Source organism: Calliphora vicina, chromosome 5 (assembly GCF_958450345.1).
Source record: "Calliphora vicina chromosome 5, idCalVici1.1, whole genome shotgun sequence".
NCBI classification, from domain to species: Eukaryota; Metazoa; Arthropoda; class Insecta; order Diptera; family Calliphoridae; genus Calliphora; species Calliphora vicina.
The window spans coordinates 42,891,853-42,913,701 of NC_088784.1; the positions used below are offsets into that span (position 1 = coordinate 42,891,853).

General features: G+C 29.1%; 1 protein-coding gene across 3 annotated transcripts in view; it reads left to right on the forward strand.

Moving 5' to 3' along the window:
- Positions 1–21,849, forward strand: part of Ptp52F (Protein tyrosine phosphatase 52F) — a 65,521-nt gene that overhangs the window by 17,337 nt on the left and 26,335 nt on the right. For all 3 annotated transcript variants that reach the window (XM_065510859.1, XM_065510860.1, XM_065510861.1), the window contains one exon: positions 20,367–20,523. In XM_065510859.1, coding sequence (XP_065366931.1) covers positions 20,388–20,523 — 136 coding nt within the window. In that variant the 5' untranslated portion in view covers positions 20,367–20,387. Of the gene's footprint in view, positions 1–20,366; positions 20,524–21,849 lie in introns of those variants that run through there.

A 21,849-nucleotide genomic window follows, 5' to 3' on the forward strand; every position in this document is an offset into this window, starting at 1 on the left:
AGGCCCCATACAAATTTCTTCCCGAAATATGGTTCTATGGTCTGTAAATGCCTACCAAATTGCAGTATCCACACAAAATTCTGGAAAAATAAGTTTCGTGCTTAAGAAAATCACAACAACAATTTTTTTGTGGATCGGTCCATATTTGACCATAGCTCCCATATAAAGTCCACTTCTGAAAATCAGTTAAGTACTCATAAATCTCTTATAAATAGCTTTATCATGCTAAAATTCGACAAAAATAATAAGAATATACATAGAAATTACTGTACCAAATATTACGCAGATTGGCCGATAATTGGTCATAGCACCCCTATAAGGTCCATTTCCGAAAAAGATATTAACCTTAATAAATATTTAAAACAAATCGATAGCAAAATGAAATTACGCACAGATCAGTAATTTGTATCCAGCAATGATACTACTGTGAATATCGGTCCATATTTAACCATAGCTCCCATATAAGGTCCACTCCCGAAAATCACTAAATTCCTCACAAATTTCTTACAAATATATTTATCAGTTTGAAATTCGAAACAAATTTGTTCAATATATACAAAAATGTACCAAATGTTATAATTGGTCATAGCCTCCATATAAGAACCACTTCCGGAAAACACATTAACTTTCACAAATATCCACAATAATCTTTACTGAACCAAAATTTTACACCGATTAGTAATTTGTATCCAAGATTTTTTAAATATTGGTCCATAATTCGTCATAGCTCCCATATAAGGTCCACTCTTGTTAATGACGTTGTTTATATGAAATTGTACAAAAATAGCACTCAAATATATAGGCCCATAATATGTCATAGGTTCCATATATTGAACCAAAATAGTACACTGATCAGTAATTTTTAAAATCATACTACTGAATTTTGTGAATATCGGTCCATATTTGGCAACAGCTCCTATATAAATTCGTAAAAATCACGTTAAAATATTTTATGACAATGGACTCATAATAGGTCATATCTCCCACATATGTAAGTCCCACAACCCAATATCTTGAAATTTGTCTAAATATATTTGTATACCCTTTTTTATAATCTGTTTCTTCAGTGAAGAATCTTCACTTGAGGTTAAAAAGGAAAAATGTATTATTAAGTATATAAATTGTTAAATTTCATACGTTCTAATAGGAATTTCAATTATAAATTGCTGAATTAGATCTGCGTAAACTAGTCTTACTAACAATTGTTATATTATTTCAGTTGTTATACCATCATATTTAGGTGGAGGTTATTTAAGATTCGGCACGGCCGAATATAGTACTCTTACTTGTTTATTTACCGGGTTTTCACTAATAAAGTGACAAAAATTGTGGTCGTACGTAGACTTATTTCGACCACTGTATTTAAAAATTGCATTAACACATTTAAAACAAAAGATTTTAGAAAGCATGAGAGAGAGGGAAAATTAATAAAATTTTTCCTGGAAATGTGGCTTTATGAAAATAATTATTTAAGTCAAACTTGTATTTACGTTTGAGAATAATTAATACATACTAAAAATCCAAGGTTTTTGGATTTCTGTGAATTTTATGAAGCCTTTAAGAGTAAGATTTGAAATCAAAGGAAAGTGCGTAATTTTTCAAAGACTTGAAGTTAAATTAATAAATAGCCATTAGGGTGAAAATCAATCTCATGAACAATATCCACTTTGACATCCAATTTTTTTTATTATTTGATTACAAAACATTTATACAAGTACATATTTAGAATGATTATGAATCAGATATATTAGTATATTCAGTATTTTTAAAAAAAATTTCAAAAATAAATTAAATTTTCTGGAGCATTTAAACAATTTGTTTTCTTTTTTCTAAAAGTACTTACATATTTATTTTCGACTTTATCAAAATATTGTTTTTAAGTTTCTTTGATAAGACCCACTCAAGTGGCGTAAAATCAAGTGTAATGCTGATAATAGCCAACAATAAATAATAATTGATCATTTCGAAAGAACTGTGGTGTGTGTTTTTTTATTATTATCTATAGACACATCTAGATACAGTAATAGTGAAATTGAAGCTTTCTCCCTTCATACATACCTTCTCTTTGCTAAAATATTTGTTACCAAATTAACTAATTCGAATATTTATTTTCAATTTATTGGCACTTGATGCTTTAGTACTGTTGCTGTAATACTCAATCGATTCAGTCATTACCGATTACGCACATCTGTTAGGCCATCTATAATTTACTAAAATTCTAATTAAATATTCATTAGAATATAGTTAGAGTATACAGTTAGATTAAACCGTAAACTCATGTTTACTTTTCTCTTCAAAAGGATAACAATGTTTGCAGATGGAGCAATGAGCAGGACTGCTTTTTAAACTTGCACAGTATTTTTAAAGTTTATATATTATTATTATAAATCTAATATTACAACAAGTAAGAAAGTATGGTCGGTCAAGCCCGACCATATAATACCCTACACCAAGTAAATAAGCAAAAACAATTTTCTTTTAAAATATCAATAATTTAATGGTATCTTTCACTAATTATGGGCCGATCACCATTAAATTAGATCGTGTGATTCATGTCTATATTAAAGTTATTTATGTTGAATTTGATGTGTATACCAACATGTTCAAGAGATTTATGTACGTTAAAGTGATTTTTGGAAGCGGGTCTATATGGGAGCTATGACTAATTATGGAACGATCGTAACAAAATTTGTTGACATGAATTTTGTATATACAAAACTTATTTGGAGCGAAATTTGTGGATATATATGGGGCATTTCACGTCAAGTGAACCAACTTTTGAAATCGATGTCTTCCGATCGCGATGAAATTGTTAGTTCTATTGGATAGTAATTAGGACACCATTTTTCAACAATATCGGTCAAGAACTCTCTGAGTTATAGGAGGTCAAAATTTGACATTTTGGCCAAACAGGTGTTTTTTTATCCATATAACTTATTACCTATTGTTCTTTAGATAGCTATTTATGCAATCTTTCGAAAAAAAAAAATTAAAAAAATTTAATAAAATATTTTTGATTTTTTTTTTTTAAATCAAAAATATTTTTGACTTTTTTTTTCAAAATGGGCCCTTTTTATTTATTTTTTTTAAGAAAGCTTAGGTCTTTTCCTAAGCGACCTATATGGTCGCTTAGTGGGATGCGAGTGGGATATCTATCAAAAAAAATATTTTGTAACTCAAGATTTAAAATTTTTGAATTTTTTTGCAAAATCAAAAACTTTGTTGACTTTTTTTAAAAAAATGGACCCATTTTTTAATTTTTTTTTTGCTCAGAAGAAAGCTTATGTGTTTTCCTTTAACACCCTTTTTGTCGCTTAGTGGGATGCGAGTGGGATATCTATAAAAAAATGTTTTGTAACTCAAGACATACAATTTTTTACTTTTTTTTGAAAAATCAAAAACCTTTTTGACTTTTTTTTTCCAAAATGGACTCTTTTTTTATTAATTTTTTTTCTCAAAGGAAAGCTTAGGTCTTTTCCTTTAAAACCTTTTTGGTCGCTTAGTGGGATGCGAGTGGGATATCTATCAAAATAAATGTTTTGTAACTCAAGACAAAGGTTTTTAAATTTGCACTATTTTAATTTTTTTTCATATTTGTGTGTAAACCTTAAAAATTAAACTTACGCAGAGAAACTAGACACATTAGCCTTTCCAATGGTATGTAACATACCCAACTAAAATTTCAGCCAGTTACAATAGACATGGTCCTTTGGCAGAAACAATTATATGTACCAAATTTGATCGAAATATCTTCAAAATTGCGACCTTTACTTTGCTCACAATGTTTACATGGACAGACAACCAGCCAGCCAGACGGACGGACATCGTTTAATTGACTCAGAAAGTGATTCTAATGCATTAAACACATACAAGACAGCAGGCTACCAACTTCAATCTGTCAAAAATAAAATACACACATTTAATGCAAAATCAAAAACTTGTTTGACTTTTTTTAAAATAGTCCCTTTTTTTAATTTTTTTTTGCTATAAAGAAAGCTTAGGTCTATTCCTTTAAGATGGTTTTGGTCGCTTAGTGGTCCTTTTTATATTAAGGTAACGATATATAAAAGTTTTGTGTAAGCGAAAACTCTTATCATTCTAACTCTATTGCAACTACTTAAGCTTTTCTAGATCTTTAGTAGTCACAAGATTTTTGATTTTTCATAACGTTAATCGTAATTAAAAACAGATACCAGGTTGTTTTATTGTAGATTCTAACTCAGTCAGGATCATGAGTGTTTAATTTCCAGATTCTAGGTTCATTATAATAGCAAATTCAAGAAAGTACCTCTTTAAGAATGAAAAAGTACCATTAGTTCTGCCTTTCTGGTCTCCTATCCTTGATTCTTTCTTAAAAGATACGTAGGGTGCCAAAAAAGTACCAAAACATATATTTTATCCGTTTCCTTTCCTAAAGGATATATTTTATCCGTTTCCTTTCCTAAAGGATACGAATTTTAAAAAAGTATCAGACAACAGTCTGCAATTTTTTTAAGTAGATAAAGATGCATTTGAAACGTTTTTGGTATCTGTATTAGTTTAAAAGATAAAAGGTTACTAGGGTATTCATTCGAATAATGATCGTTCGATTTATCGAATAATTTATTAAGAACAATTTTTCGAACCATTTAAAAATTACCATTTTCGAATAATGAATAATTCGAACAATTTTATGTAGAATAATCTAATAAAACGAATAAATGTATGTATAAATTTGTTAAATGGCTTAACATTTTATTTATAAGTAATTCCAAATTTAAATAAATAATAATGACTTCTGAAATTAGACAAGATCGCTGTAGAAGAGTGGTCCGATAGCTCCTTCTAGATATATATAAATATTACTGCAATTCTAATAACAAATCTTTCACAATGTTTAATTACATTTTGTTGCAAGAAAAACATGTAGTTCGTCTTGTACATGATGTTAAACATCGTTGGGCATCTTTGTCTAACATGGCACAGTGGGGCAGAATCAAAATGTTTTGGAAATAAATCTGGTATTTCTAAACGGCTGGTTCGATTGGGATAAAATCTTACTTTCCAAAAATATAAAAAACTTTGAAATCGGAAGGGAAAAATTTTACATGTCGAAGGTACCCTACTTTGAGCCCCCATAGTGCCGCCCCTGGATCATTTGTAGGGCCCATTTTAATAACTTAAACTCGAATACTCCTTGGCTACGCTCACGTCAAATTTTATCCCGAGCGGAAGAACCGTTATGTCAGATTTATTTCCAAAAATTTTTGATTTTGCCCCACTGTGCACTGCCTGACTTCAATTTCGTCACGTTCTCTGACAATGATATCAAACTTTTGACAGATTTGTGTAATTTCTTAAGACCACTTGATTAAACAAAGATTCGTCAACGTTGATAGAGCTTGATGTATAATACAATTTGTTATAAATAATTTAGAAAAAGTGAATAATTCATTTACTAAAGAATTAGTTACTCATTTTAAAACCCGAATTAATGAACGACATAAAATAGTTCTTAATACGTTTATATTGTACTTAAATTCTGGATCATGTCCAACTATCTCAAATTTTTTAAAGCATAGCTCCAAAATGGAAACTAATGAGTTTGCTAGTCAATTGTTTTGTAGATTGTTCGGAAGGGAATCTCATCAGAATATTTCTGATGAAAATTTAATGATGGCCTTTGTTTTCGAATGTTTTTTAACATTATCAATACTTGAATTGTTAACTTTAACATTATTTTTTGTTTTTCTTTAACAATAAATTATTAAAACACTTACATAAGAACTTCATTCTTTAATTTTTTTAAAAAATTAAATTATTAGAAATTCGATTATTCGAACATGTTGAAATCTCTTATTCTAATTATTCGTTTTATTCATACAAGAGAAAAATCGAATAATTTGAATACCCTAATGGTTACCGAATTTACCCGTTTTCCTTAAAATTTCCAAAAATCCCTTCTTAGTGGATCTACATAGGAAGAGGGGAACATATAGCCCAAAAAGCATGATATCAGTCAGTCAGTAACGTCACTCCTTTAAATATGTATACAGATGATTGTTTTTATATCCACAACCAAAAATATGGGTATATTGATTTTGTCATTCCGTTTGTAACACATCAAAATCTTCCTTAATATAATTTTAACAGATTATGGACTATTCTCTCAGTCCCACTCTTAAAATTCCCATGCAGATATTTTTCATACTAACTAAACCATCCTATGTATTATTTTAAGTTCTAAATAATTATTTTTAAATATTTTAACGATAGCATTGTGATGGATTTTCTTATGTCCGTAAATTCAAGATTTTTAACTGTATGGTATTGCTCTGGGATGTTTGTTTAATCAGTCATTTCGTTTATTATTTTATGTGTAAATACTCACAACAAAAGAATGAATCATATTAAATTGTGTAAATAAATATTTATTTGATTTGCAGTTATCAATAACTAAACAATATCATAAAAATGTCGAAATGATTTCAGGAAGCTGTTGTTGTTGAAATTGGATTTAAAGTTATTCCTGGGTGAATTAAATATAATATGATTTTAATGACAAATGGGCGTTAAATTGTCACATTTAATTCCGTTTAAAATATTAATATCGAGCAATGGCAATTAATCGAAAAAGCCCAAAAGTCTACAATATCTAAAAATTTTTATAAATTATATTTGGACATTTTTTTATATAATTAAACAATAACGATTAATCGATAGAATGCGTCAACGGTTAACTAAATAATAGTAAGATAAGATTACAATCATACTTATACAAATAATATGTATATGAAAACAATTGCTTCCGAATTTTGAGAAATTCTACATGGAAAATATTGTTAAATTATTATTATATGTGGTCAAAAATTATTTTTTTATAGTCATGGAATTTGAAGTTAATGATTTACTGGTAGTTTTTATACCCTACACCACCATAGTGGGTAGGGTATAATGCGTTTGTGCAGATGTTTGTAACGGCCAAAAATATTTGTCTAACACCCACCTTAAAGTATACCGATCGACTTAGAATCACTTTCTAATGATATTCGTCCGTCCGTCCGTTCGTCTGGCTGTACAGGTCGCAATTTTGAAGATATTTCGATCAAATTTGGTACATATTATTTTTTCGGCCCAAGGAAACTGGCTGAAATCGGTCCATTATTTCACCTAGCCCACATACAAATGTCCTCCCGAAATTGGACTTTATCGGTCATAAATGTTTAATTTATAAATGTATCTCCACAAATTTCGCTCCAAATAAGTTTTATATATACAAAATTCATGTCACCAAATAGTCATAGCTCCCATGTAGACCCGCTTCCGAAAATCACTTTAACGTGCATAAATCGCTTAAAAATGTTGGTATACACACAAAATTCAACATAGTTAACTTTAATATAGACATAAATCACACGACCTAATTTCATGGTGATCGGTCCATAATTGGTCATAGCTCCCATATAAGGTCCACTTCCGAAAATCACTCAAAAATATATATTATTGAAATTTTACTTAGTGTTGGGTATTATATGGTCGGCTTGACCGAACATATAATGTCACCAAATTGTACTGCAAAATAAAAATTTTAAATATCTGGCTTCTCATTGCAAAGCCCACAAAATCATGCTTGCCGCATCTACCGCATGATCAAACTTGGTCTCGGTATCGATGAGGATGAGCCCATGGCCACCTAGGAAGCCCAAAGTGCCGGTGATGCTCCTCCATTGGTCGATGATACCGAAGATGCTTCTCACATGGAAGAAGTCGATTAAACGCTTAATAATGCAACAACAAACAACATTTAGTGTTATAAGTAGTTTTTAAGTTAACACAACAAACACACACACAAACTATCGTCACCAAACCCATCTCTTGACATGCTATCAATAGCAGTGGATTGGGGGTTTGTTTGACATAACAACAACCCATAAATATGTTTGTCGCGTTCTAAGCGGTTATCATAACTATTCATCAAATCATTAAAACTTCAGTTTATAATTTTATTGTCTTAAGAAGCAGTTGTAAGGTTTAATTTAAAGCAGCAATTCCAAGCCTCCATTTTTACTATATGTATGTACAGGTAAGCCTCCATTTACGCAGTTTGTTGGGCCCAAAAAAATTGCGTGTAAATCAAATTCGCGTAAAACGAGGTTCTAATTTAGAACGAAATGCTTTTGTGGGCCCAATAACTTTTTATTTCGCGTAAAACAATACATCAGCCACATAACAAATAAGAAATTGGCACCTAAAAATCGCGTTAAATCGAAAACACCTTAAATGCAAAAGGACGTAACTACACAAAAATTCAAAATTGAGGTTTTGATTGATTATGTTTTTTTTATCAAACTACATGTTCACGCAAATTTGCGATCAAAAATTACAACTTTACTAAAGAAATTCAAACTCAAAAAATTGCCAAGAATACTCTATTATTATTGATTTTATAACGTGTTTTGCTTCTCCTGTAAAACAATAAAAATGTAATTACGTCCGTTTGCATTTAAGGTGACGATATATACTTTTTAAGTAATCTTATTTTATTTGTACTTTTATAAACTTAAAACAAAAGTAAAGAAAAAACTGAAATAAAAAAAATTCTGATCGAAAATTAAGAAAAAATTTCAATTAAAAAATCAAAATATTCCAATGCATTAAAGAGATCAAAACATAACAACAAATTCATAAAAATTAAAAAAGCAATTTCAAAATAATAAAAAAGAGCATTTAATTTTCTAAGAAGAAATCTGTTATTCGCATATGTGTTTTCCGTTTCTTGTTATATACAAATCGTGTAAAAAAGGACGCGTATTTGAAAAAATCGTTGCTAATTATGGAGGCTTACCTGTATTTATATTTAAACATGGATCCGAATGGGATTTGGTTTCCGAACTGATGATATGGAAATTACACTTGATGGCAAATGTATTGAATTTGTAAATAGGATGAAATGTCTCGTTGTCTTGATCACATAAATTTTAAAGCTCATATTAACAGCATTTCTTCCAGAATATCAATTTTATTGAGAAGGTTATACTCACTTGATATATATCTTCCATTTTCTATTAGAATGCGTGTCGCTAATGCTTTATTAATGCCACATATTTTGTATTGTATTTTCTGGTACTACGGGTCGTGAATTTTCTACATTTAAAATAATTTTCAATAGAATCGCGAGATTTGTTTTTCATATGGGAATACGTCACCCTTTGTGGACAGATTTCTTAGATGTTCATTCCATAATTATGTAGCTATGAGGTTATTAATATTTTTTTACAAGATTTTTGTAAACGGTTTCCCTGATTATATAGTAGACAACTTTCATTTGATAAATTCTGATAGGAACCCTCAATTTTTATATCCACTTTTTCACTCCGCAATATTTGAAAGATCATTCCAGATAAGATTATCAAGAATATGGAATCTAAGGAATCCTAGGGATCTAAGATGTTTCTCATTTTCGCCTTATGCCTTTCGGAGGAAACTAATGAATTATGTAGGTAGACCCCTTTTACAATGTAGAAATTGAAAGACAGACGAAGTTTGTGGGCAAGGGGTTCAAGATGTAGAGTGTGTATTACACAGGTTTAGGTTAGTTCAAAAGAGAATGAGAAAAATGTCTGCACAGAGAAAACAGATTCGTGTTCACAACCGAATTTGTCGGTTGCATGTACTATCACAAAATTCGATTGGGATGACTGAATATATGGTAGCTGTGTTATTCTCTTGCTGAATTAATGGTAGACTCAACTGTTTAAAATTAAATAATTCGGTAGTAAGGACAGAATCTATTAGTGGTGATAATTACGATTTTTTCTAGCACTGATATAAATTAATGATTTTTCTAACTTTTCTCCCATTTATTGATAAAAATTGAATGTGTTTATTCTTAAAATATGTACAAAATCTTAATATTTAAATTAAAATTCGTATGCGTTATTATATATCGTCGCCTTATGTGCAAAAGTGTGTAATTAGCATTGCAATATTTTCACTTATTTGAATTTTTTCTAACGATAGTGGCGATTTCACATATTTTCTTGTTTAGATTGAGGCTGGTTTAGAACTTGAATATCTATAAATAAAGTGGTTGAAATAATACATTCAATAAGTTAATATGAGAACAAAAGATTAGCATACATTTTAAAACACAGAAATATGAATCGGTGTTTTCTAAAGATACCGTGGATATTTCCCATTGCGAAAGAACTATATACATATCGACGGTCATAGGCTGACTCCTCGCAACTAACTTCAAAGATGAGATATTGTGCTAAACGATTCCTTATCGTACAGATGTGATTGTTGTTATGAAACCTAAAAAAATATTTGAACACGTCTTTAATGAATAGTTTAACATAAATCCAATAGACTCACCCTTTCATGTGAATCTCCTAATGCTCATTTGTTTAGTTATTAAAAAAATTAGTAGATCTTATTTGTTTAAATTTGCTAATTTAAAAATATTTTAAACAAAATAACTTATTTTGTGAATTTCAATTTATTTTATACAAGCTAAATGTTTTGTCAAAAATTTCTACCAATATAAATTTTTCTTTCGGTTGAGAACACCGCATTTGAATTTTTCATATCGTAATCGAATTTTTCGATTACAACTACTAATATTTGGGGATTGAACGAATATTGCTGAATTTAATTTAGTCATGGTATACGAATTAATAACTTAAATTTTAGAAAACGTTAAGATAGTTAAGATAACTAACTTTAGTATTGTAAGAACCATTATTCGATTGAAATTGTGTTTTTATAATTCCTATCATAGAAAATCGATTGAAATTATAGTTTTTTAATTATGATACCTTAATTTCAGTTCATCTTATTAAATATTGAAAATGGGAACTGATTTCCAATCGAACTCTTTTCTGTGTGTGCCTTTCAATTTCTGCATTGTAAACATGATTTATAATTTTTTCTTCTTCTCTTTAACTATTCCACTTTCATACATTATAATTTTTGTTTTATTATTATATCTTAATAATTTTTTTTAAAAAAGGGTCTGATAACTATATATTTTTTTATTAAATTATATATACATTTATATTTATTTAAAAAATATTTTTTCTGATTTTGACCCATTGGAGGTCCAACTTACTATGGTCTTATATACAAAGGTCTTTGAAATATCTATCATTAGATATCCATATTGTCTATATTAATGGCTTAGAATTCCGGAGATATTGATGTATGAATCGAGTATGTAAGTTATTTGGGGGCTTCGGAAAGTTGATTTCAACAGACAGACAGATAGACGGACATGTCTTAATCGACTCCGCTATCTATAAGGATCCAGAATATATGTATGTATATACTTTATAGGGTTGGAAATGAAAAATGTAGAAATTACAAACGGAATGACAAACTTATCAGAGTTGGGGGTAGTGCACTAAATGTTGAGTGCAATCAACATTTCACTAGCACTAAATATTATTTTAAAAAATATAGTTTTAACTAATTTTCATCAGCTTTAGTGGTAGTGAAGCTTATATTTTTATCACTAATATTTTTTAGTGATAGTGATATTTTTTTAACTAGAAATCAATTGAGTGGTAGTGTAGAAATAAGCACTAAACTCAAATAGTTAAAAAATTTAACAATAACTAAAAAAAAGCTTGAATAATTTTCTTTGCACTAATATATTCAAAATTAGTGATCATGAAGTTATTCCAGTTTAAACTAGAATATTAAATATACAGATGTTTGTTGAGCAAGCTTCAAAGTGTTTTTCAGCATCCGAAGAAATAATAACACAAAAAAACACTGATAATGTAGGATTCTTAGATTTTGGGGAAATTGACAGTAAGTGAAAAAGTTATTGAAGAAATTACTTAGTTTATTAACATCTTCAATATTAGGACAACATTTGTTCAGAAAGATGGCATAGAAAGTGAAATACGTGCATTCCTTTTAAGCTCGGACACTGATATTTGCAGTCTCAAAAAATATCCAATAATAAGGCAAATGTTTTTTAAATTTAACACGCCTTTGGCTTCTTCTGCTCCAGTAGAGCGTTTATTTTCTTTTAGTGGAATGGTGGATTCTCCTCCGAGAAATAAATTAAGTGATTCGAATTTCGAAAAGCTTGTTTTACTTAAAGCCAATAGTCGCTAATTATTTTATGTGTAATTGCTTATTTCTCTTTTTATTGTAATTTGTATATTTATATACCGCTTTTACGTTTTTTCCTTAAATATATTAACTTTAACTATGAATAGAGTAAAACATTTCTTTGTTGAAACAAGTAAGAAAGTATGGTCGGTCAAGCCCGACCATATAATACCCTACACCAAGTAAATGAGTAAAAATATTTTTCTTTTAAAATATCAATAATTTACATTTTTGAGTGATTTTCGGAAGTGGGCCTTATATGGGAGCTATGACCAATTATGGACCGATCACCATAAAATTAGGTCGTGTGATTTATGTCTATATTAAAGTTAACTATGTTGAATTTTGTGTGTATACCAACATTTTTAAGCGATTTATGCACGTTAAAGTGATTTTCGGAAGCGGGTCTATATGGGAGCTATGACTAATTATGGACCGATCGTAACAAAATTTGGTGACATGAATTTTGTATATATAAAACTTATTTGGAGCGAAACTTGTGTAGATACATGGATAAATTAAACGTTTATGACCGATAAAGTTCAATTTCGAGGGGACATTTGTATGAGGGCTAGGTGAAATAATGGACCGATTTCAGCCAGTTTCAATAGGCTCCGTCCTTGGGCCGAAAAAGTAATATGCACCAAATTTGATCGAAATATCTTCAAAATTGCGACCTGTACTCTGCGCACAAGGTTTACATGGACAGCCAGCCAACCAGACGGACGGACGGACGGACGGACATCGTTTAATCGACTCAGAAAGTGATTCTAAGTCGATCGGTATACTTTAAGGTGGGTGTTAGACTAATATTTTTGGGCGTTACAAACATCTGCACAAACGCATAATACCCTCCCCACTATGGTGGTGTAGGGTATAAAAAATAGTGCAGGAATATTTTTTTAACTAAAAATTTTAGTGTAGAAAAAATTATTTCATTAGGCTGCAAAAAAAATATTTTAACTATTTTCAAAATATTATTAGTTAAAAAATTTTAACTACACTATCACTATTATTGAGTGAGGCTTATATTTTTCAACTCATCACTAAACATTAAAAAAATTAGTGAAATATTTTACACTACCACTAACTATTAGTGATAGTTAAAAATTAGTGCACTACCCCCAACTATGAAACTTATATATACCCCTCTCACGAAGGTGATGTGTATAAAATATGAAGGAATTTAACAAAGAAATGCGTTTGTTTGAAATACATAAAAATAGTAGTCCACCTTAAAAAATTTACTGATCGACTCAGAATCACTAATTTGGCTATGGAACTCGCAGATATAAAAGTTTTGAAATTATTTTTCTTTTATAGTTCTTCCAAAATGTTATCTTTGAGAAAAATATAAACACATTATTTATTTTGTTTTTATTTTCTGTATAACTAAACATTAATGTAAGCACTTCTTTCGAAATTTCGAAAATTCGTGAAAAAAAAACTTTTTAAAATATTTTTAATTAGTATAGATTTTAAAATTATTATTTTTTTTTCTATTACTAATATATTTGTTGGTAGTTCAAAAATGTATATTTGAACAAAATAGAAAGAGATTTGGATTCACTATTTGCAAAAATCCAGATTAAAGTAGGAAAAAAACTTGAAATTTTAATTTTCAAATGTGAATATCTCGTCAAATATAAGAGATAAAATATAGTTCATGCAACATTTTTTATAGCAATCTTCTTGTAGATTCTACACCTATAAAAATCTTTCAAGTCAAATTGGGAACAAAAATTTGGCATCATTTTTAAAGCCGTGAAATTTTATTAACTTCGGACTGTTGGTTTAGAAGTTACAGATTTATTTCCACTTTTTTCTCATTCCACCCACTGTGCTCGAGAGGACATTCGTACGGGGGCTAGGTGAAATCATAAACCTATTATGACCAAAATTAGCAAAGTTGTTCCTTGGCTCGAAAAAGTGATGTGGACCAAATATTATGGGAACATGTTTAAAATTGCGACATATACATACCTTGATTAACAAATTTACTTGGACAGACGGACAGACTGGCGGACGGACAAAGCTTATTCAACCCAAAATGTTATTCGGTAAATACAAATAAACATACCAAGTTTCATTACAATCAGATCATTTTGCAAAAGTTATAGAATTTTTACAAATATGGCAGGACCAATAGTCCTTGCATGATTTCCTTTTCATGATTTTTAGATCAATTATGTAGCCAAAATTAAAAATTATATTTTTGGTATATATGGGAGGTAGGCGTATCCTTGGTCCGATAATTTTTCTTAACTAAGGTATTTTATATTGGCATACCAAATTTCAAAGCTCTACGAGGTGATCAAAATTTGACATTTTGGCCAACATGTTTTTTTTCTCATTGATGTAACTTATTACGTATTTTTTCTTAGCAAAAATGATAGCTATTTCTTAAATTTTTCGATCAAAAACTTTTTTGTTACAAAACTTTTATTTTGATAGATATCGAATTCGCATCCCACTAAGCGACCAAATAAGTATTCAAGGAAAATATCTACGCTTTATTTTAAGGCCCATTTTGAAAAAAAGTCAAAAAAGTTTTTGATTTCGGAAAAAATATTAAAAATTTGTTAATTTTTTCTTTAAATATTTTTTTTCGAAAGATTGGGAAACATTTTGCTAAGAACAATAGGTAATTAGTACTCAGAGAGTTTTTGACCGATCTTGTTGAAAAATTGTGTCTGAGTTACTATCCAATATTTTTTTTACTATAAATTTTTTTTTTAATTTTGCGAAAACTTTGGATATATATATGTATGTATTCCTAATGTGTCATTTATTCTGTAATTAACACCATCCTCCCTGAGGGTGTCTGGTGTAAACTCTAGAATAACCATTTAATTTTAACAGCTTGTCATCCAAATCCAATTTATTTTTTTGGAAAATTAATTTTATTCATCTATTTGGCATTAAATATAAATCTTAAATTCCCATCATTGATGCATATTCTTTGAAATCATAAAAAATTCTTTAGTCATATAACTCGGAGTGTATGTGTGAACGGAAATTAGTAAACATATTCTTGTACTAATTATTGATTGTATTTTGTTTATATTGTTTTTGCTATTACTATATTTTTGCTTCGTACAACAACAGAATTTAGTGATAATTTAGAAATTGACAGTAGACGTTTGATAATAAACGCACAATCAAATGTATAATTAACTGTGATTAAATTTATATCAGTTACTGCGAGTGTATATTAGGCTGGCCCCGTTTATATGAACTTGTATTTGCTAAGCTCATAAAACCAAGAATTAGCTTCTTTCAAGTTTTATAGATTTTCTTCTACAAAAATAATCTATATAAATAAAAATCAAATGTCGTTCGTAGGTAATTGCATCAGTAGAAAACGGCCGAACCGATTTCAGACGAAAATTCGATTAATTATATTAAAACTCACAATATCTAAAATCGATCTGTGATCACTCATATTTCTGGCCAAAAATCGATTTTTTTATATAAAAACTATCTAAATTAGATAATAACTTGGCCAATAAGCGTTTAATCAAGAAAAGCAGATCGATCTGTGATCACTCATATTTCTGGCCAAAAATCGATTTTTTTATATAAAAACTCATAATATCTAAATTAGTTAATAACTTGGCGAATAGCGTTTTATCAAGAAAAGGAGCACGATCTGTGATCACTTGTATTTCTGACAAAATATCTAAATTCGCTAATAACTTGGCCAATAAGCGTTTAATCAAGAAAAGCAGCTCGATCTGTGATCACTAATTTCTAAACAAAAATCGATTTTTTATATAAAAACTCAAAATATCTAAATTCGCTAATAACTTGGCCAATAAGCTCTTAATCAATAAAAGGAGCTCGATCTGTGATCACTCATATTTCTGAACAAAAATTGATTTTTTGAAAAATATGACAAAAAATGCTTTTTATTGAGTTTTTGCTAAGATACAAATATTTCAATTTGAAATAAAATTTTTATTTATAAACATTTTTAATGAAATTTTGCATTTAGTATATAGATTTTTTATTTAAAATAGGAAAATAAAAAAAATGTTAAAATTTGTAATTAGGAATCCCGTTACGTTGCATCCAATACCACTCTAAAGAAGCGCCAGAAAACAATTTGTGGAAATGTCTTAAAACTTCAAACAAGCTGTTGCCTTACTCATTTCTTCCACTCTAAAAACATATTCCTGTTTTGGTGGTGCCATCAAAGTTTACGCCCCACTTGCCAAATCCTGGCTTTCGGGAAACCTCTGGGTTGTCAGGTGGTGGTAAATTTAACATATTGTGGCTTGGATGTGTATTAGACATGCCCTTAAAAATAGATTTGCTTTGGATGGGTCTTATTTTGTTCGTTAGTAGCTAAATTAGTACTGCAAAATTTAAGTGCAATCGGATAACTAGAACACGTGCCGGAAATCGATTGAAAGTTGTAAAATTGGGTAAATAATGGTACTTTTTCGTAAATAATGGTACAGGATCTAAATATCCCTATTTAGATACTGTTTTTTAAACATTTTCAATAAACCTAAGCCTCTAGAGAAAATTATCTTTCTAACAAGCTGTTGACTAGGGTATTCAATTAATCGGGTTTCTGGTTTAATCGGTTAATCGAGCAAATAATTAATCGGTGTTTAGATCTAATCGGTTAATAATCAGTTAATTTTAAATTATTCGATTAATCGAATAATTTCTATTTTAAACTGAAAATAAAACCACGAATTTTGAGTACTTATTTTAAGTATTTTATTATAAAAGAACAAAAACTTAAAAAAAACATAACAATTCAACCAAAAAATAAATAATTTTCTTTAGTTTTAATAAAAATTGACTTGGAAAAACTCTCTCACTGAATGTGGATGTTGGAGAAATTGAAAGTAAGGCATGATCAAGAATATCCAATATCTCAGTTGTTTTTTTTTAGTTTTTTCTAAGCATATAAAATCCTCCATTATACCATTGGAGTCCTTTTTGGATTTTTTTTAGATTTTAAATAATTTTAATAATTTCAATAAGTTCTGATAAAATACTCGTTTCAATAATGCCTCCTGTTTGGTCTATTATCATGTCCTCCTTCGACAAATACATGTAAAATATGTCAGTTGTTATTAGGGATGTCAATCGGGACTGAGTTTTACAAATCCCGAGATTCGGGATTTTAGAAAAGTAAATCCCGGGATTCCGGGATTTTTCGGTACTTCGGGATTTTAGTTAAACGCCAAAAACATCAAATTTAACAATAAAAACTATTTATTTCGTTAATATGTTTAAGAAAAATATATATAACAAAGCTAAAACTAATGCATTGAATTAAAATTTTACACAAAAGATATTTCGGCGGCATGAAATAACCCCCCACGAAATAACACCCCAAAAATAAAATGAAATAACACCCCAAAATTTGGGGTCTTATTTCATATGCAATAAAACCCCAATTTTGAAAATGAAATAAGTCCCCAAACACAGTGAAGGTGATCAAAAGAAATTGGGGTTTCAAACGGTCTGCTATAAGGTCATATTTTCATAATCATCCGATAGTTTTTCAAACAAAAAAGTTTTAAACTAATAAGACTTTTTGAACTACATATTTTTATTGTTTTATCATATAATAACACTTTTTGTTTGAAGTACAACAACAATTTGTTTAAACTATCATAAATTATTACGATATTATGACAATATAACTTAATAGCAGACCGTTTGAATCCAACAAATGTGCTTGTAGCTTTCTCATTTTGTGTTGAAATCTCTTTTAAGACTTTTGGATGAAATAAAAACTATATCTATTTGAATACGAAATATATTTGGGTTTAATGAGATTTGTTAAAATATTGATTTGTAAAAATATTTTGAAATACTGTAATGTTTTGTAATGAAAAATTGTGTAAAAAATAAAAAATCGCGCGATTTTTAAGCAAATTGCAGAGGTATCGCCTCATAATATTCCTGCAAGATCTTCGCATTCGTTCTTAATTATATTAAGAACCTTTAAATCCTAATACAATTCTTCTTCGTTCTTGTGGTTGTGCTCAATATAATTGCAAGTAAGCAGTTACCAGCTGTTAGCTCACTTACTCTTGCCTTGCAAGTTTTATTCCTGTATTTACTTGTACTATTGAATACCAACTTTTTGACATTCTGAACTAAAAAAAGTCATTCTGAACCCAGTTCCAATTTCAAAATTAATTTTTATTCTTTACAACTTTCTTTGCACTGCGAAAATATCACGATCTTAACTCTGCGAAATTATCACTTCAACTGATATCACAATTTTTTTTGTGAATGGTGAATGGTTAATATATCGGCACATAATTTACAGATTTTTCGTTTTCTTTATAAATTAAAAAATGAAATTATCCCCCAAAATTTATATTGGGGACTTATTTCACATTGTTTTTTTGGGGTATTATTTCATATGAAATAATCCCCCAATTAAAAAAATTAAATAATACCCCAAAATATGAAATAACACCCAAAAAATCGTTGTTGTTTCTCTCTGTACTAATTTTTGGGGGTTATTTCATTTTATTTTTGGGGGATTATTTCGTGTGGGGTTATTTCATGCCGCCGATATTTCATATTTATACTCGTATTCTGAACTTGAAAATTTTATAACTTTTGTATTGAGTACATATGATATGTTCATAGTAAAAGGATTTTTAGGAAAGCACACATTACCATTACTATGAGACCAATCGTGCTTTCCAAAAATATAAAATTCTTTGAAACAAAAAAAATGGCACGTGTTTATAAATTTTACATGTCGAAGGTACTCTACTTTGAGCCCCCATAGCGTCGCCCCTGGAGCATTTGTAGGACCCACTTTAATAATTTAAACTTGAATACTCATTGCATAGGGTAACATAGAGACGAGACGTAATTGTCAAAAATCTAAGTCTGTTGTCAAAAACCTATCTCTGGCAACAACAAAATACATGCTAGTCAATGTATTTTGTTGTTGTATCCGACATATGATTTGTTGTATTTTTGTTTGACAAATCGGAGTGTCTCGTCTCTATGTATAATTCTCTATGACTCATTGGCTACGCCCACGTCCTATTTATTTAGAAATGCCATATTTATTTCCAAAAAATTTTGATTCATCGTTCAAATTCAACGCGAATTTATTAATAAACTTGCGTATAAGAATTTATCAATCCCGAAAAATCCCGGGATTTGTGAAAAAATCGGGAAATCCCTAAAAATCCCGGGATTTTCGGGATAGGGATTGGCCCCTTGTTGTTATACTCACTAAACATGTTTCTTGGATGTTCGAGAAATATATACAGGTAAGCCTCCATTTACGCGGTACTTTATTTACGCGAATTCGATATAACGCGAACTCAAATTAGCAACCATTTTTTCAAATACGCGACTTTTTTTACACGATTTTTATATAACACGGCTACAAACAACAAGAATCGAAAAAACACAAGCAAATAAAAGATTTTTTTGGAAAACTTCGTTAATTTTTATGGATTTTTTGTTATGTTTTGATCTTTTTTATGTATTAGAATATTTTGTTTTTTTAATTGATATTTGTTCCTTAATTTTCGATAAGAAATAATTTTTTTTACTTTACATTTGTTTTAAGTAAGTTATTAAAAGTACAAATAAAATAAGTTTACTTAAAGTATACATATATCGTCGCCTTAAATGCAAACGGACGTAACTACATTTTTATTGTTTTTACAGGATACGTTATAAAATCAATAATAGAGTATTCTTCGCAAATGTTCAATCAATCAAAATCTCGATTTTGAATTGTTGTGCAGTAACGTCCGCTTTCATTTAAGGTGACGATATGTGTTTTCTATTTAACGCGATTTTTAGGTCCCAATTTCTTTTTTGTTATGTTACTGATGTTGTTGGCCCCACAAAAGCATTTCGTTCTAAATTAGAACCTCGTTTTACGCGAATTTGATTTACACGCTATTTTTTTGGGCCCAACAAACCGCGTAAATGGAGGCCTACCTATAATTTTACTTTGACATTTGTATTTGAATTACAAAAAATATGTTGAAGTGCAAAAAAAACACAAATTAATCTGTTTATTTGTTATTTGAAAATCGTCAATTTTGAATTATTCGAACAGTTAACCGACCAAAATTAATCGGTTAACCGATTAACGGTTAATCGATTGAATACCCTACTGTTGACCTGTGTTATCAAAATATCTAACACGATTTTCAAATAATCTTAAGAATACTACATATAAATCTAGAAAATTATAAACAATTAAGAAACTATTTGTTGTATTTGTTTTATTGTAGTTTTACCATGTGAAGGATATTATGGCGAACAAATTATTTTTTAAAAAACATTGGAAACCACCATTTCTATATCTGGAGTATTGTATAATAATTTGTATACTTTTTATGTTTAACATCAGCATCTATGCCCAAAACACCAGCAATGAGAATACTACAGGTAAGGCTAATTTAACTAATAAGAAAGTGCGTGTTAAAAAATTAAACTTGTATAATCTGTAATTTTATATTCCGTATAATTTCTGCAATCTATATACAGTCACACGTACCCCATAAAAATTCTTTAATTTTCCAAAAATTGTTGATATTTAAAAAAAGTAAATAAAATAAAATTTTTTTAATGAACACATATAATTATGTCAGTATTTAAATTTAAAATTAAAAACTGCAATTTTATTTCATAGCACAGATAATTATACATACACTAAACAAAAGTGTAATGTACAAAAATAATTTCAGATATACATTTATTAGAATTTTATTGGACCAGACGTACTGTTTTTAACAGTACATGTACTGATTTTTTTCAATTGTACTGTTTTATTCACAACACCCAAATCAGTATGCAAATGTACTGTATTTCACACTTTTTTTTTTGTGAATGGATACAAAACAAGTGAAATGGATACAAAACAAGTAAATATGATGGTATAACAACTGAAATAATATAACAATTGTTAGTAAGACTAGTTTACGCAGAAGATATTTTAATTCAAATATACAAAAAATTGTATCTAATTTACAATTGAAATTCCTATTAGAACGTATGAAATTTAACAATTTATATACTTAATAATAGGTTTGGATCAACATTTTTCCTTTTTAAACTCAAGTGAAGAAACAGAGTATAAAAAAGGGTACACAAATATATTTAGACAAATTTAAAAATATTGGGTTGTGGGACTTATATGGGAGCTATAACCAATTATTGGACCTATCATCGTAAAATTTGGTACATCGATTTTTGTATATATTGAACAAATTTGTTTCGAATTTCAACCTGATAACTACATATATTTGTTAGAAATTTATGAGGATTTTAATGATTTTCGGGAGTGGACCTTATATGGGAGCTATGGTTAAATATGTACCGATATTCACAAAATCCAGTAGTATTTCTAAATATAAATTAGAGATTTGTGTAAAACTTTGTTTTGATATTGATATTTTTTTCGGATATGGGAGCTATAAACAATTATTGGCCGATCTTCTTAGAATTAGGTATAGCATTTTTGGTATATATGGGGACTATTTATGATGACTTTAAACTTAATAGCGATATTTATAAGACATTTATGCTTATTTAAGTGATTTTCGGAAATGAACTTTATATGGGGGCCGATCCACAAAAAATTAGGTATTGTGATTATTTTTTTGTGTGGATACTGCAATTTTGTAGGCATTTACAGACCATAGAACCATATTTCGGGAAGACATTTGTATGGGGGCTAGGAGAAATCATGAACCGATTCTTATAATTTTTACC